At 29.0% G+C, this 14,905-nt stretch overlaps 6 protein-coding genes across 7 annotated transcripts; 3 read left to right on the forward strand and 3 right to left on the reverse strand.

The window, feature by feature from the left end:
- Window positions 1-15: 15 nt before the first annotated feature.
- Window positions 16-2,068, forward strand: LOC130893071 (3'-5' exonuclease). The gene has a single exon (XM_057798846.1). It carries the CDS (start codon window positions 90-92, stop codon window positions 801-803), a length of 714 nt encoding a protein of 237 aa, XP_057654829.1. The 5' UTR covers window positions 16-89; the 3' UTR covers window positions 804-2,068.
- LOC130893070 (cilium assembly protein DZIP1L) lies at window positions 1,997-5,916 on the reverse strand. The gene is made up of 7 exons (XM_057798845.1): window positions 5,593-5,916; window positions 5,307-5,539; window positions 4,602-5,255; window positions 4,191-4,548; window positions 2,725-2,981; window positions 2,526-2,671; window positions 1,997-2,473 (listed from the first exon to the last, which is right to left on the reverse strand). Exons 1-7 carry the CDS (start codon window positions 5,696-5,698, stop codon window positions 2,104-2,106), a joined length of 2,124 nt encoding a protein of 707 aa, XP_057654828.1. The 5' UTR covers window positions 5,699-5,916; the 3' UTR covers window positions 1,997-2,103.
- A 480-nt stretch (window positions 5,917-6,396) lies between these two features.
- On the forward strand, window positions 6,397-6,954 carry LOC130892151 (uncharacterized). Its single transcript, XM_057797363.1, has one exon. The coding sequence runs from the start codon at window positions 6,485-6,487 to the stop codon at window positions 6,752-6,754; it is 270 nt and encodes an 89-aa protein (XP_057653346.1). The 5' UTR covers window positions 6,397-6,484; the 3' UTR covers window positions 6,755-6,954.
- A 44-nt stretch (window positions 6,955-6,998) lies between these two features.
- Window positions 6,999-10,879, reverse strand: LOC130892148 (endonuclease/exonuclease/phosphatase family domain-containing protein 1-like). Its single transcript, XM_057797359.1, has 5 exons — window positions 9,987-10,879; window positions 9,527-9,933; window positions 9,285-9,469; window positions 7,666-7,896; window positions 6,999-7,607 (listed from the first exon to the last, which is right to left on the reverse strand). The coding sequence occupies exons 1-5, from the start codon at window positions 10,530-10,532 to the stop codon at window positions 7,333-7,335; spliced, it is 1,644 nt and encodes a 547-aa protein (XP_057653342.1). The 5' UTR covers window positions 10,533-10,879; the 3' UTR covers window positions 6,999-7,332.
- Window positions 10,880-10,984: 105 nt separating this feature from the next.
- Window positions 10,985-12,485, forward strand: LOC130892150 (mitochondrial import inner membrane translocase subunit TIM14). 2 transcript variants are annotated; one of them, XM_057797362.1, is made up of 3 exons: window positions 10,985-11,117; window positions 11,174-11,378; window positions 11,755-12,485. In XM_057797362.1, exons 1-3 carry the CDS (start codon window positions 11,115-11,117, stop codon window positions 11,901-11,903), a joined length of 357 nt encoding a protein of 118 aa, XP_057653345.1. In that variant the 5' UTR covers window positions 10,985-11,114; the 3' UTR covers window positions 11,904-12,485. The 2 variants fall into 2 exon arrangements, with proteins under 2 accessions (XP_057653345.1, XP_057653344.1); XM_057797361.1 differs by having other exon boundaries at window positions 10,989-11,120.
- LOC130892149 (growth hormone-regulated TBC protein 1) lies at window positions 11,897-14,762 on the reverse strand. The gene is made up of 5 exons (XM_057797360.1): window positions 14,386-14,762; window positions 13,959-14,287; window positions 13,488-13,840; window positions 13,237-13,437; window positions 11,897-12,089 (listed from the first exon to the last, which is right to left on the reverse strand). Exons 1-5 carry the CDS (start codon window positions 14,403-14,405, stop codon window positions 12,003-12,005), a joined length of 990 nt encoding a protein of 329 aa, XP_057653343.1. The 5' UTR covers window positions 14,406-14,762; the 3' UTR covers window positions 11,897-12,002.
- Window positions 14,763-14,905: the final 143 nt, after the last annotated feature.

The raw sequence follows: 14,905 nt of genomic DNA on the forward strand, positions 1-14,905 counted from the left end.
CGTCAGCTTGTCATTTCTATAAATTGGCGGGATAATATGTGTAAAAGTAGAAAGTTGTGATAAAAAAATAAAAATTAATATCTTTTAAAATGAAATTACGTTGCCGAATATCTCCACAAGAACGAGAAGAAGAAGAAAAACGAATTAAATCGGAGAAAGAAAAAATCGCAAGAATGAAAGATGCCAGACCTTTTATAAAATTTACTGGAAAAATTATATATCACACCGATTTAATAGATATAGCTTTAATAAGTGATAATTTATTAGAAAAAGCGAGTGTTTCTAGTGATTCTTTTGTTATTGGGTTCGATATGGAATGGCCATTTTCATTCAAAACTGGCCCCGGTAAAACTGCAACAATACAATTAAGTTGTGACGAATTAACGTGCTACATTTTCCATGTGAGTCAAATTAAAAATCTACCGAAAAGCCTAAGTGAATTATTAGTGCATCCAAATGTTAAATTAATAGGTAACAACATAAAAAATGACATAAGAAAATTAGCGAGGGATTTTAAAGGTTTCGATGGTGATAAAATAGTAAATAACTGTTTGGATTTAGGTGTTTTAGCAAACTCTATTCTTTCTCGTTCGGAAAGGTGGAGTCTTGAGAAATTAGTAGATCAGTTGTTGGATTTGAAAATTGACAAAGACAAAAAAGTTCGAAATAGCCAATGGCATGTTATTCCTCTATCAAAAAGACAAAAAGAATACGCGGCTACCGATTCCTACGCCTCTATTCTACTATATCAGACTTTAAAAAACCGAGAAATTGAAATGAATTCTTGTATTTCCTCTATTTAAATACTCACTAAATCTTTTTTATTTCTTATTATCTATAAACTTTATTCATTGATTTTTTTTCAATTAATATAAAATAACAATTTATTTCATAGTTTACACTATGCTGGGCATTGTATACTAAAATTTTTATAGAAATTTGTACATATGTAACACTAACTGTATATCACATAAATTGATTTATTTTTTTCCCATATTTATTCTGTGAAAACGTGATAACTTCCTCAAATATCAAAAAACTGAGTCATTGGGTTTTTATTGGATTTTTTTATAAAAATAAATGATTCCAAAACTTTATTACAAAACAATGCCTCTTCTATAGAAATATTGATTGTTGAACTCAATTTAATTGCCTAAATTGTGTGATTTTTAATTCTAGTTCATTTTAAGTACTGTCGACGTGATTAGCTAGATATCACAACTAATTACTTACTAAACTAAGACCACTATGACGTCAATATTGGGTCGATAGCCCCGCCCAATGTCAAAATGTAATGTTAAAGTAATACTTTCTGTGTCTTCCTTGTATAAATGATTTAAGTCTGATTTTTATCATAAAAAAACAATTATTTTTCATTCAATATCATATTTATTTAATGTCAACACATGATTTGATATATAATTGTACAAAAATTTAAATAAAAATAGCAATTTACGTTCTAAGACTGGTCGGACGTGATTATGGTTTAGTTAGTCCCGCCTACTGTCGTTTTATGTCAAAACGTCTATTAATTTCTATACCTTCCTTGAATAATTTATGTATGTGAGATTTTTATCTTAAAAAAACTTCATTTTTTATTTATTTATTGTTTATATATTTTTACAACATAAAATAATATATAATTATACCTTTGGGACGACGATATGGCGTCGTTAGCCCCGCCCACTGAAGTTTAATGTCATATGTCTATTACTTTCTGTATCTCCATTGTATAATTGAGGTATGGGGAATTTTATCACAAAAGAACTTTATTTTCCATTTATTTGATGTTTACACATTTTTATAACATAAATTTATATATATAATTGTAAAATCAATGGAGTAAAAGTAGCATCTTGTCTTTTTAAGATCGTTTAGATGTCAATATGGCGACGTTAATCCCGCCCTCTGTTGTTTAATGTCATAAGTTTATTACTTTTTGTACCTCCCTTGTATAATTTAGGAATACGGGATTTTAATTATAAATAAATCGTTATTTTTATATTTAATTACATATTTATTGTATTTTTACAACTTAAATTAATATATAATTATACAAAAATCAAAATAACATCATTATTTTATCTCCCAAGAGAAATTAATTCAAGTCAACTCAAAATCAGATAAACTATAAACTTTTTCAACGCATTTTTCCGAAATTTCCGATTCCTGCATTTCAAAAAACACTTTTTTCCTAACCAAAGATCCTTCTGCGGCGACATTTTTCATGGAGCTCTTTCGTTCCTTCTTTTCCTCGTCTTCTACTGACTCGATCACTGGGTTCGTATCAGAATTTGTGATTGTTTTTGAAAACTTTGCTTGCAACTCTTCAATAACCGCATCGTGAACCTGTTTCTGTTCCAAATTTTCTTCTAATTTGAATTGTTTCGGTAAATACGGATCAAGATCAGCTTCACTGTCACTATCGTAAAAGGATGGATCCTTGATCTGGATAATCGCCTTCGATTTTGACCTACAAACACAAAATTATTTATTTCAAATTAGAAGTTCATCAAAATACTTACTTGGGTTGTTCGTTCTTTTTAATTTGTATTTTTAACGTCTTGGTATATTTGGTATCATCCTTGGGTAATTTTTTCTCACTTTTTAGTGAGTTAGTCCTTACTAACTTTTCAATTGATTTTTTTAAGGAATCATATCGTGGAAAACTCTAAAAAATACAATAATAAATGAAAATTTTTGAAATATCTAGTGACATTCTACCTTTTTATTAAGATTTTCTTGGTGTTTCACTATTTCCAAAGATTTTTCAAAAGTTCTTTTCGGAATTCCGTGCCACGTTGGGTTTATTCCCATTTCTTGAAGAGCATTGTTTATTGTAGCACAAATTTTTTCATTTAATCCCGTTTTTAATAAATTGATATCTTCAATATCATTCGTATGAGATTTTTTTTGTTTTTTCGAAGAAATCTTCGAAATATTACAATCCGAACTAATAGATTCTGATTGTTTTCGATTACCTAAAATATAAACATATACATACAACTAAATGTCTACAATTCGTGGAATTGTTTTCATTAGAGTTGATAGACACAACAATGAGGATTGAAACGAAACATTTTCAAGTTTTATGGAGCTTTTTAGCACTGGAGTCATACCTGGTGAACCGGTTCACAAGCCAAATGGACGACGATAGGGAATTCTACAACTGAAATAATCCCAAATACTGTTTGGTACCTCATAGTGGCAATAGTCGGATACACACTAAGCAGTTAAAGTAAATAACAAATCCTAAAATCATCCCAATCACGTCCCAACGAACCTCTTTCACTCTAACTACTCAAAAGGCATGTTATATGTTAGGTTAAGCAGCTTTAATAACTTGTCAGATAATTTAAAATTCGGTAAAAAGAAGAAGACGAAATATGGAATAGATGAGTTTTTTCATAGATTCTATATTAAAGATAGAGTTGCATGATAGATGGAGAAAGAGCATCGATTTACCACTATCTCTATATTATTTCTAGTAACGTGATTTGAAACATCGGACACATCGTGATGGACAAGAATTTATTTTATTTGTGTATACATTTTTTTTTCATAGACATGAAAATTTTTGTCAAAAAAAAAATGGAAATAAAATACTGTCAACCTAACCTAAAAACAATTACAAATTTTTCCAAACTCAGTCACTGCAGTGTTTTATTATGTTGTTTGAGTACATTTTACTATAAAGAAACGTAATTTCGTGTAATTTGTGACGTAGGAAGATAGATTTGATTAGGTATTAGGTCCTATTACTTTATGTCTCCTCGTTTCATACTTTGTAATCTCTATTTTTAATACTGACTCTATGATATATTCTACGAAAACGAAAGTCAAGAGGTCTGTTACATATTAGGATAAGTAGCTTGAATTGTCAGATATATTAGAATTTATAATTAGTGACCACGTATTTAAGAAAAGAAGAAGATGAAATATAAAAAGGTTAAGTTGTCAAAACGTGTTTTATTAAAATTCAGGAAAGAAAATATAAATTAAAATCAAATTTTCTTCTGAATATGAATAAAAAATGATAGAAAGCACATAAAATATTGAAAAAAATTCCATTGTTTTATAAACAAAATTCCAAATTCAAATTTTTATCACGTAAAAATGATTAATAAGTCAGATGGTAAAAAATCGTGATATTACTTTATAAAAATATAAAAATAAATAGTAATATTTACCTTTTTTGATGATAGGTGAATAAATGACAATATTGCTTTGTTTTTTTCCACTATCAATAGTCTCCTTGGTATCAGAATCGCTTCCATTATCTCCACTACATTTTCCACGTACAAAAGTAACAACAGGTTCTTGTTGTGGAAAATATTCACTCTCAACAACTTCTTTTTCCAATATCGATTCGTTTTCTATATTTTTAATAGGTGAAATAGAAATTAATTTACTTCGTGGTTTAATTTTCGGTTTTTCCTCTTCTACATCCAAAATTTCCGTTTGTACAACTTCTGTAAGACGTGGAGTTGAAATTTTTTGCCAGAAAGTTTGTATTTGACTCTCTATGTTACTTAATCCCGTTGAAATCTGAAATTTATAATTTAAACTCGACCAAATTGATTTTCGTATATCTCGCTCACTTTGCTTTCAATATTTTCCTCAAAATCATTAAACTTCTTCTCAATTTTCTCCTCGATATCTTCCTGGGGACGCAAATTTTTTTCTTCAAAATAAAAAGTGTTGTCATCCCTAATCGTATGTATCTGTAAGTGTTTTTGTACTTTATCTGTCTGTGTACTGATATTTTCCACGTTACGTTTTTTTTCTTCTGTTATATGCATTCCTCGTTGTTCGCGTTCGACGTTTTTATACTGCAACACAATTTCAAACAACTTGTCGTATTTATCCGTAAAAAAATTCTTCTCCAACTGCAAACTCGTCATTTTTTCCTCTACTTGTTTCCTAAATCTATCGAAACTTTCTTGTATTTCCGACACCAATTTTGTTGTTTTATCATCTTTTCCCTCGTTTATCGGTTTTTCTTGAATGAATTTCTCGGTGTTGTTCAATCTTTCTTTCAATTCCTTTATTTCCGAATGTAATTTGTCTGCTTCTAAATTTATAGGTATCGACATATCGTTTGTACTGTGTCTCCGTTTTATATGGGAATTTAGATAATCCTCGGTGCTGAACATTTTTAAACACATTTCACATGTAAATCTCGTCATTAAATTTCTCGAAGGGGATAAATGGGAAACCAGCTCTTCCGTGTAATTTTTTGTTTCTTTAAGTTGCTAAAAATGACAAATTAATCTTATACATTTATTATTTTTAATAAACATTACCTCTTTCATTTTAATTATGTCCTTTTTTAGTAAAACAACAGTTTTGTCCAAATATTTTTTACAAAACAACAAATATTCTACTGATAGCTGTGCCAAACGAAATAGTTTAACAAAATTAGAATCCAAAACTTCGGCTTGATCGTTATCCAAAACAAACTGGACTACTATTGAAAGGTTCCTTTCAACTGAAGCTACATCTCGTTCTTTAATGATACGATCAATGTCAATTAAACCTAAAAATTTAATTCATAAACTATTATTATATAAAATGATTTTGATTACTTACAAATTTTATTTTTATCCAAGTTGGGGTATTTATATTTATCGAAACAAAAACCTGTATCCCAAGCTAGACGAGCATAATCGTAATGCCAATAATAATCGTCAAACATTTTTGTATGTATGTATTTCTAAATTCATTTAAATTATTGTCGGTTTGTTTGTATTGATGCAGAATTGCGAATATCTCACTTTACAGCGGGTATATTTGTAGTAAAAATGGGTTGAAAATAAATCGTAATTAATTTTTATAAACTTATAATATTAAAACTTATATTCTTTTTGATAATTATTTATATTAAAATACGCGCGGCTAACCTCTTTCAATAATATAGCCTCTTTCATCGTAGATATTTAGCTACCATATTTTAGCCAATCGAATCGATGAAAAGATAGTTATTTATCATTAACCAATGGAAAAGAAGCAAAAATATTTTCGTTGGATTTAATATGACATATAGTAGATACAATTATTAATAAAAAAATTTTGTAATCAACACTAATAGAAGCTTTATTCACGGTAGATAATTTAAACACATTCCGAATATCTTCTGGACACGTCAAATGTTCAGAACATTAAAAATTATAATTTCAATTCAAAACTAGCTAGGAGAATAAAATGTACATATTTAACTAGTCGAAGGTTTATTCTTAACATTTGTGAGTATAAAGTCAATTACCACGTTTTTTAAATACAATTACCTAGAAAATTACACTGGCTAGAGTTGACAGAACACGTTCAGGATATCTGCAGCGAACAAAGCTAATAGTTCATTTACAACATTTGTAATAACTAAACGAAAAAGAAGAATATTATTGTTTCAACTAACATTACATTGTTATACTAATAAAACGTTTTTATTTAATAATCTTATCAAAAACTATTTGAAGCATAAACAATGAGTACTGAAGAATTATCGCCCGATCAAAAGAAATTTTTAAAGGAATGCGATTTAGAATTTTCCGAACGTTTTACAGACAATGATTTGGAATTCAAGAAAATATTAGATTCTGATATACCTGCTCCTCCTATTATATCACCGTGGTATGATAGACAAAGATTTAATAACCGAGATCGAGACCGTCCAAGTGGTAGTTACAATAATTATAGGAATTTCAATGAAAATAGTTATAGAGATAATAGAAGAGATAGATACAGACCCTACTGAAATTAAGACGTTTTCATGAATTTAACTAGTTATGTAAATAAGGTGTATTATTAATCACTTAAAAGTTGTTTGACATTCTCATTTTGTGTGAGATTTTGATTACTGTTAGAAAATAAGCTTTGATTTTTCAATTGGTACAAGTTTTTGTCTCCACTTGGAATTTGTAGAATACAAACGGTGCTTTTATTTTATTTTCCCTATTTCTGACGTTTTCAAAAGATACAGGTTTTAATAAAACAAAATGTCTAAAATAAGAGAAACTTTATTAAATAAACTAAAAAAATAATCCAATTATTCCAAATTTAACTAGATACCATAAAATTTATATTTCCATCATAAGTAATTAAATTTCTGTAGTCAATACTAATTTTTATATATTTTTTACACGTTATTTTAAATAAATATAATAAATTTGCTACATTTTTATATGATTATTTAATCTTGTACTTCCGATAAGGTTTATAACTGGGATTAAGTTAGTATCACGGTATTTGTCATTTATTTACGACGTTATTGCACATAACACAATCAATATTTCTTTGGATGTGATCTAAAATCATACTAAATAAAGCTAAATATCACAAGACGATATCAGATGTTGAATTAGTGTATAACTCTGCATATAAGGGACAATAGGGACTAGCAGGACCACCCCAAGACCAACCGTTTGGTATTGCCAGATGAATCAGCCCCTGTTTTATCACGCTAGTCATACCAGTCAGTTGTTTCCCCATTTTACTGTTATACAATATGTTAGCGGTGTGGGCGTTGGATCCTGGAATAGGATTAACGAAAGTGGTATTTGTGTTTGTAGAAAACGCCGCTTTCAAATTCCCAATCGTGCAATAGTCATCTGCGAAATAACGAATAATTAATCAACTGATAATTAATCGCAACACAATTTTTTTTACCTGTCATTGTTCTGATACCTGTAAAATCGATAAAGACTAGTAATAGATCACTTTCCGATGTCAACTCTTTGAATTTTTGATCCAAAAAATCGATGTTTGTACTTTTGTGTAACATTAAATTAACTAATTGTAGATTTATATTTCCTACTCTGAACGAGGCTACTAAAGCTTCGCATTCGGTTTTAGTGTCACTAGGGCCTTCGTTTAAGGACAATAAATCAATTGGTACACCTACGAAAAGTGTTAAATTTATTTAGTACAAAATATGTTTTTAATCGGAAAAGAAATTAAGGACACATATTAAGATGAATACATCAGATAAAACGAAGAAGTGTTTAGAGAAAACTTAAAAGGAAAATTGGAAGAAGAAGAAAGAAGTAAATCTAACTCTAAATTGATAGATAAGTAAATGGAGGGTGTGAAAAAGCTAAAAATAAGAAATTTGAGAAACAAATATGGAAAAAGAAAGGGTAGTCAAAATAGAACAAGTTTTACTCCACCAGTGGGGCTTAAACTAACTTAAAAGACCAGAAACAGAAAGTTGACACTAGGAAATTTGAGTTTTTTCCAAATTAAACTCCAGATAAGAACTAGATTGAACTTTTAAAAAGTATTTCTCGAGCAAACTGAACTTAGGTGAGATGATTATCACCAAAATAAATAAAGAAAAGCCTTTTAAATAAACTAAAACTGGAAATCCCATTTTGGATCGAATTTAGACATTTTTTTGGACAATATGAACCAATTTTTAACCAAATTAGTAAAAAAAAACAAATTTTTGTTTGAAGTTTGTCATTTTTTCAACCAATTTGGATCGAAAAATACCATTTTATGACTAAAATAAGGTCAATAAGCTTAATTAGAATCCTTTGAAAGTCAAACACAGTATTTTTGAATTCAATATTCACTTAGAACTAAACCTTTCTCCCTAATTCTGATCTTGAATCAAATTTAAAATTTTCAATTCAATTTTCACTCAAAAATGATCCTAATTTTCTAAATTAATGCAGAAACTCCTATCATAACCAAATTCAAAGTAGTGAAAACCATTTTTGTGCCAATAAGACCCACAAAAACAATTTTTAATCAAATTCAACTAAGAAATACCAATTTTTGACCAAATCACAATGGCAAAAATAGTTTTATCAAAAATCTGTATTTTTGAATTCAATATTCATTTGAAACCAAGCATTTTTCCAAATTTACACAGAATATTCCATTTTAGAAAAATTTACATTTGTAAAATTATTTTTGGGCTTATATAACCTGAAATAACCAATTTTTGACCAAATAAAGTTCAAAAAAAATCATTTTTTTTATAAAACTGACTTCAGGAATTTAAAATTTTGATTAAATTAGTTCAAAAAGTCAAATTTGAATCCGTTTGAAGTTAAACACATTCAAAAATTTATCCTTTTTATCAAATTAATGCAGAAAATAACATTTAAAGTTTTAAAAATTCATTTTTGGGCTTTTATGACCAGACTTAACTAATTTTCGACCAAATTAAATTTGAAAATTCATTTTTTCACAAATTTGGTTATGTTAAGATCTCAAACGCCCAGTTTTTTCATCACTAATTAATTTATAAACAGAGTTTTAGATAATAAATAAATTACCTCCATCAGAATCATAGATGAATCCTAATTTTGAATCATGTATATCCAACATACAAAAGTTCCAATTATGATGATTATTTTGATTCCATTCTTTAACCCTTTGTAATTTTGGGTTATTCAACTCGTCACAAATTAGTCTTAAAGCCGTTACATTTAATACATCTTGAATGGCAATAATCGAAAACCTACAAATAAATAGTAATAATGTTTTACGCAATTTGTGAAATTTCAATTATAATTACCCGTTTTCTAAAATAATCCTACAAACAACTTCCTTAACACCCAAATTCCCAACTTTCTCATAAGAGAATTCGTGTAAATTCCAAGAAGCTACTCTCACAGCTGGTTCACCGTTTCTGGAAAAATTGAAAATTTCCTTCACCACAGGCCTAGGAGAATAAGCTGAAAGTAGTTCAAATATATCAATAGCTCTAGAATTACTAAGACCGTTCCTTATTGGTAACTTTTGGGGCATGCCATCAGTTCTGAAGCTCCTCTGATTCGGCATAGTATACCCATTAGTGAGAATACTGGGCCTGCTTTCTTCCAATTCAGAAATGTCATCGTCATCATTTTGCGTTGTCAAATATCTACCAATACTAGCTAATCGTATATTATCTATACATTTAACCTTTATCATATCCTCTATCTGAAGACACAAAAAACTTTAATAACCTACTATCTCTAAAAGTAGTAACATACCTGTCTAAATTTTCCTTTCTTAGTTCTATGATGTACTATGGCTGCTGCGATCTCCTGTGTCACTCCATTTATAGTTTGCAATTCAAAAACACTAGCTTTGTTCACGTTAACTAGCTTATTAGATCTCACAGTTAACCTCGATTCGTAACTTTTCAAGCTATCATAACTCTGGGCTCTCGATGAGGTATAGCTCAAACTTCTCCTTGATGAAACACAAATTTCGGGTTTTAATTTTTGTAACCTATCAGCACCAATACCTCTCACTACTGCTAGATCTTCTATTTTACGAAATCTTCCTATCGCTTTCCGATGTTCCACTATACTTCTAGCTATTTCCCTGTTTACTCCATCTAATGTCATCAGTTCTTCTTCACTGGCTATGTTAATGTTCAATCTATCTATTCTATCATCGTTTTCGCTCAAACTAAAGGTGTGACTCAAAGATTTTGGTTTAGAATGAGTTTTTTTCATAAAAGAACGTAAAGATCTCCGTCTACCTTTCGGTAAGCTAGAATTTTGACCCATTTTTACAGCATTTTGTACCATTAGCACACCAACGTTGATATCGACGATTAATTTATTATAATTCAATCAGTTACGTACAAATATTACCTCATTGTCAGTGGTTTGATAAAAAAATTAAAATATTCAAAGTGCAAGGTACAAAAATTGATATTAATGACATCTATTTACCTATTATGGCATGATAAATGATTTACACCTTTGACCTTATAAACTACAATTAAACCCTTCTATTGTCTATAAATAGAATCTTTCTAACACGTAACAATAAAGGTAAATTTAGATATTTCGTATACAATTATTTTATTTTAAATAAATATCATAGGCATAGTATCTTAATTGCTAGACATACTTTAGATGTCAATGTCAAAATCATATGTTTTTATTTCTTCTTCTTTATTACAAAGTATTTGATCTACTATCAAATTTATAGAACTTACAATAAAATGATTCGAATAAATCACTTGTGGATATCAAATTTTTAGTTCTATGGAAAATAACCATTTTTAGATAAAAATTCTTAACTACACATTATATATAGGTTATAATTTGTAATTGAAATACGTCTCGGTCAAATGTGAATATTATTTAAAAATTATCGTGAATATGGTGGTGAGATAAATAATAACTATATAAACAAATATTCTTATTATATGACATTTTAGAATATAATATTAGCTGGATTAGGACTGGCAGCTGTAGGATTTGCTGGTAAATACGCATTAAGGCAAATACCAAATGCCGCTAAAACTTTTAACGAAGCAATGAAGAATCTCCCGAAATTTGATTCGACTACAGTGGCAAATTCTAAATATTATAAAGGAGGGTTCGATCAAAAAATGAATAGGAGAGAAGCAGCATTGATATTAGGTAAATTTTCCATTTATTTTTGTCTAATAGCCAGTTAAATTATTTCTTAAAATGGAAAGTGGTTATTGTAGAAAAAAAAACGAATTTTATTAATGCTTGTTAAAAGTGTCTTCAACCACATTAAAGTTTAATTTTTTCAGCTTTAGATTGATAATTATCGAAAAGATTGTGTTTGTATTTTTTTTTCATATTTTGTCATAATTCTATTCAAAATTAAGAAACAATGTTTATATTATAAAGAGTGTGTATATGTTCTTCTTCTTTTCAACGTAATTTAGCCTTTGTGTATACGATTATGTAGTTATGGAATATTCTGTGGCCTCTTAATGGCTAGAGAGTTGTGGATCTTGATTTGAAAGGCATTTTCTACTTGTAGGAATTTCACCGAGTGCGAATAAGGCAAAAATTAAAGAAGCCTTTAAAAGAGTGATGGCTGTTAATCATCCGGATAGAGGTGGATCTCCATATATTGCGTCGAAAATAAACGAGGCGAAGGATTTTTTAGAAAAACATTCTAGGAATTGAAATAGTTTAATGAATTGTACATATATATATAAAAAAAAGTCTTAACAATAAATTACGTGATATAGACTAGAGTAGTGTGCGTGAAATATTTGAAAAAATTCAATTCTTTATTTGTTTAATCCTATATTTTGTTCTTAATCTAGAAATAGTAGAATTCGATAAATTTCCAGAAAGTTTAAATACTTCCTAAAACAAAACATAAAACTATATAAATCGATCTGTTCCATGCGTAGAACTGTCAAATGTCAAAAACAAAGATGCGTTGGTGAAGTTATGTACTACAAAGTCGAAAAGAATGAAACTATGACTTCATACAGCAAAATATTTCCAATTTTAATTATATTGACACAACATAGAAGATTATATTGACATTTAGTAGTAGTTCCTTTCGGTTTATGTGAAAATTGTTCTATGCGCAGAACTGTCACTGTCAAATGTCAAAAACGAAGGTGCTTTTGTAAGGTTATAGGCTACTAAGTCTATGAAAAAGTGAAATTATGACGTCATACACTCCGATCGAGATTAGAATTGTCTGTAAGAAAACTTTTCAGGTTATGAGAATATAAAAAATTATCAGCTTGTTAATTGTGTTTAATTTTCCATTCTAAACATATATCAGAAATAATTTTAAATCGATTATCAATTTCTAAGAGAAAAAAAGAATTGGAAGGAATCGATTATCAATTGCTAAAGAATCGGAATGAATTCAGATCGATTATTAATTTCATAGACAAAAAAATCGTTTCAAAAAGTATTGCGTCACTCGAATGACACTAGAATTGACAGCAGTATATTTCTATGATCCAGAGTAATACAGAAATTTGAAAAAAGTGGAAGAATGAGGTTATGTTTTATTTAATATCAACGATATATAGCAAAAATAGATTCTTTATTCGGATTTGTAAAGAATTTGTTTTTATTTTCGAAATTTTTATTCATTTAATCATTCCCTATGGAAGAAATATTATTATTAATAAAAACAATAGGACGTCAACTCACTTATCAACAATTTTATATCGTGTTTTGAGGGTTATTTTACTCAGAATCAATAAAAACATACATTTAAACAATTTGTTTGTCATATTGCAAGTTTTCCCACTAAAAGTCACCTGTCAAAATTATGTGTATGTGAGGTTAGGTAATAACAAGTCTATTGTAGAACGAGGTTATGTTTTGTACAATATGACGTTGCGCACCATGATCTACGCTATAATTATTGAAAATATTTTGTTATTCAATCTGATAAAGTCGTTTGAAGATCCAAAGACAAATTTTTATGATTTTTTTTAATGGAATTCTTAGCTTATACACCCAAATAAATAAATAAACTTACTTGCATAAATATATGACAATTGATCACAGATTCGTGGTTTCTCATGTCTCTAAAACACCCGATCAATTCTCCCAATTCACTTGTCCGTAAAATTTTGTCCCTGTGCAATCTAATTAACGCAATTGCCACTCGAAAAATGATCTTTGATCCTTCGTTGAACAAACAATCCCATATTCTGAACACAGTCTCTGTAGGCAGTACCTGAAAAACTCGAAATTAAGTAACCAAGTGGAGATACCTGTAACGGTTACCTCGGAATATAAACAAATGAACCATTTTGTAGTCCCCATAGCCCAAGGCATACCGATATTATGTATATGGGCATGAACTAACGGCTCAAAATTTGAAACTAGTTCATCTAAAACATCGAGATCAATTAAAAGCCCAGTCATTGTAACTATATAGTATTGAGGTAGAATTTTTTCCACTAATGCTTTCAATAACCAAAAAGTCGCTTCTTCGTCTTTCGTGGCGAGCAAAAGAAGCCCCGCTATGTAATTAAGCCCCTGGCAATAACCAACTTCTTGGTTTTGGTGGGCAAAAGTACCCAAAACGTTAAATAACTCTTTCGGCAGATACTCGTGGTTACTGAAGTAAATATTTTCTGGAAATGTAAAAAAAATTAGAAATATACAGCAGGATGGCCCAAACCAAGTTAATTTACAATTTACACCAACAGTACAAATATTAAAACTATCAAATGAAAAAATTCAAATATTTACCAGGGAATGTTCTTGGCAGATCTATTTGTATCGTATCAATGATGTGTTGGTTATTGATTTTTTTTCTTAGAGCACTATAAGACAATTCACTCGAGTTTTTTAGATTTTCTGCACCAGATATTCGCATCCAGACAGAAGTACGACGATCACTCGGAATTCCCTTTCTTATAAACCTTTTCAAAGTACTCGATTTTTGGTAAATATCACCTTTAAATGTACTCCATCTCTGTGCTCTTCTCGTAAGAGTTCTTATATACTGAGACATGAATTGTTCGTATATATCATAATTAAAATTATCTGGACGTTCAAAACCATATTCATCGACTTTACTACAAGTTTTAATACAGGAAAAGTTGTTTTATTAAGAAATTTTTCGCGATATAATCTAATTTTTAATCCACTATTTATGTAATACAAATAGAAATACCTGAATGTAGATTTAGCCATAATTTGAAATCATCTCATCAACACATTTCACCAACTACTGGTTTAAAAAGATGATTCATATTTCTGTTACAATTACTGTTAAATTGGTACTGGGTTAATCTAAAGTATGAACTTTAGAATTACTTTATAAAAGAACGGTACTCATTAAATTTAACCTAATTAAATAAGACCTATCCAAACATTATACATTACTACGTCATTTTTTTGGTTTTTTTAGGAGAAAAATTTTCCTAGAAATAAATACTTATAAAACAGATAATGTAATAGCATAAATATATTTTTATTTTATCAAGACAAATTTGAACGACATTTTATGTCATAGATAAATCCATATTTAATTATCTATGTTTACGAATTGGTTCGGAGTCTGCTCGTGAATAGCTTTGTTCGTTCATCGCGTTCCGAATTAAATGGTCACCAGTTTATTATGAATCTATACTCTACCAAGAGGATCAATTCGTAATCAATAATTAAAAGTAACAATGTTACCAACAAAAAAT

This window comes from Diorhabda carinulata, chromosome 4 (assembly GCF_026250575.1).
Source record: "Diorhabda carinulata isolate Delta chromosome 4, icDioCari1.1, whole genome shotgun sequence".
Taxonomy (NCBI): Eukaryota; Metazoa; Arthropoda; class Insecta; order Coleoptera; family Chrysomelidae; genus Diorhabda; species Diorhabda carinulata.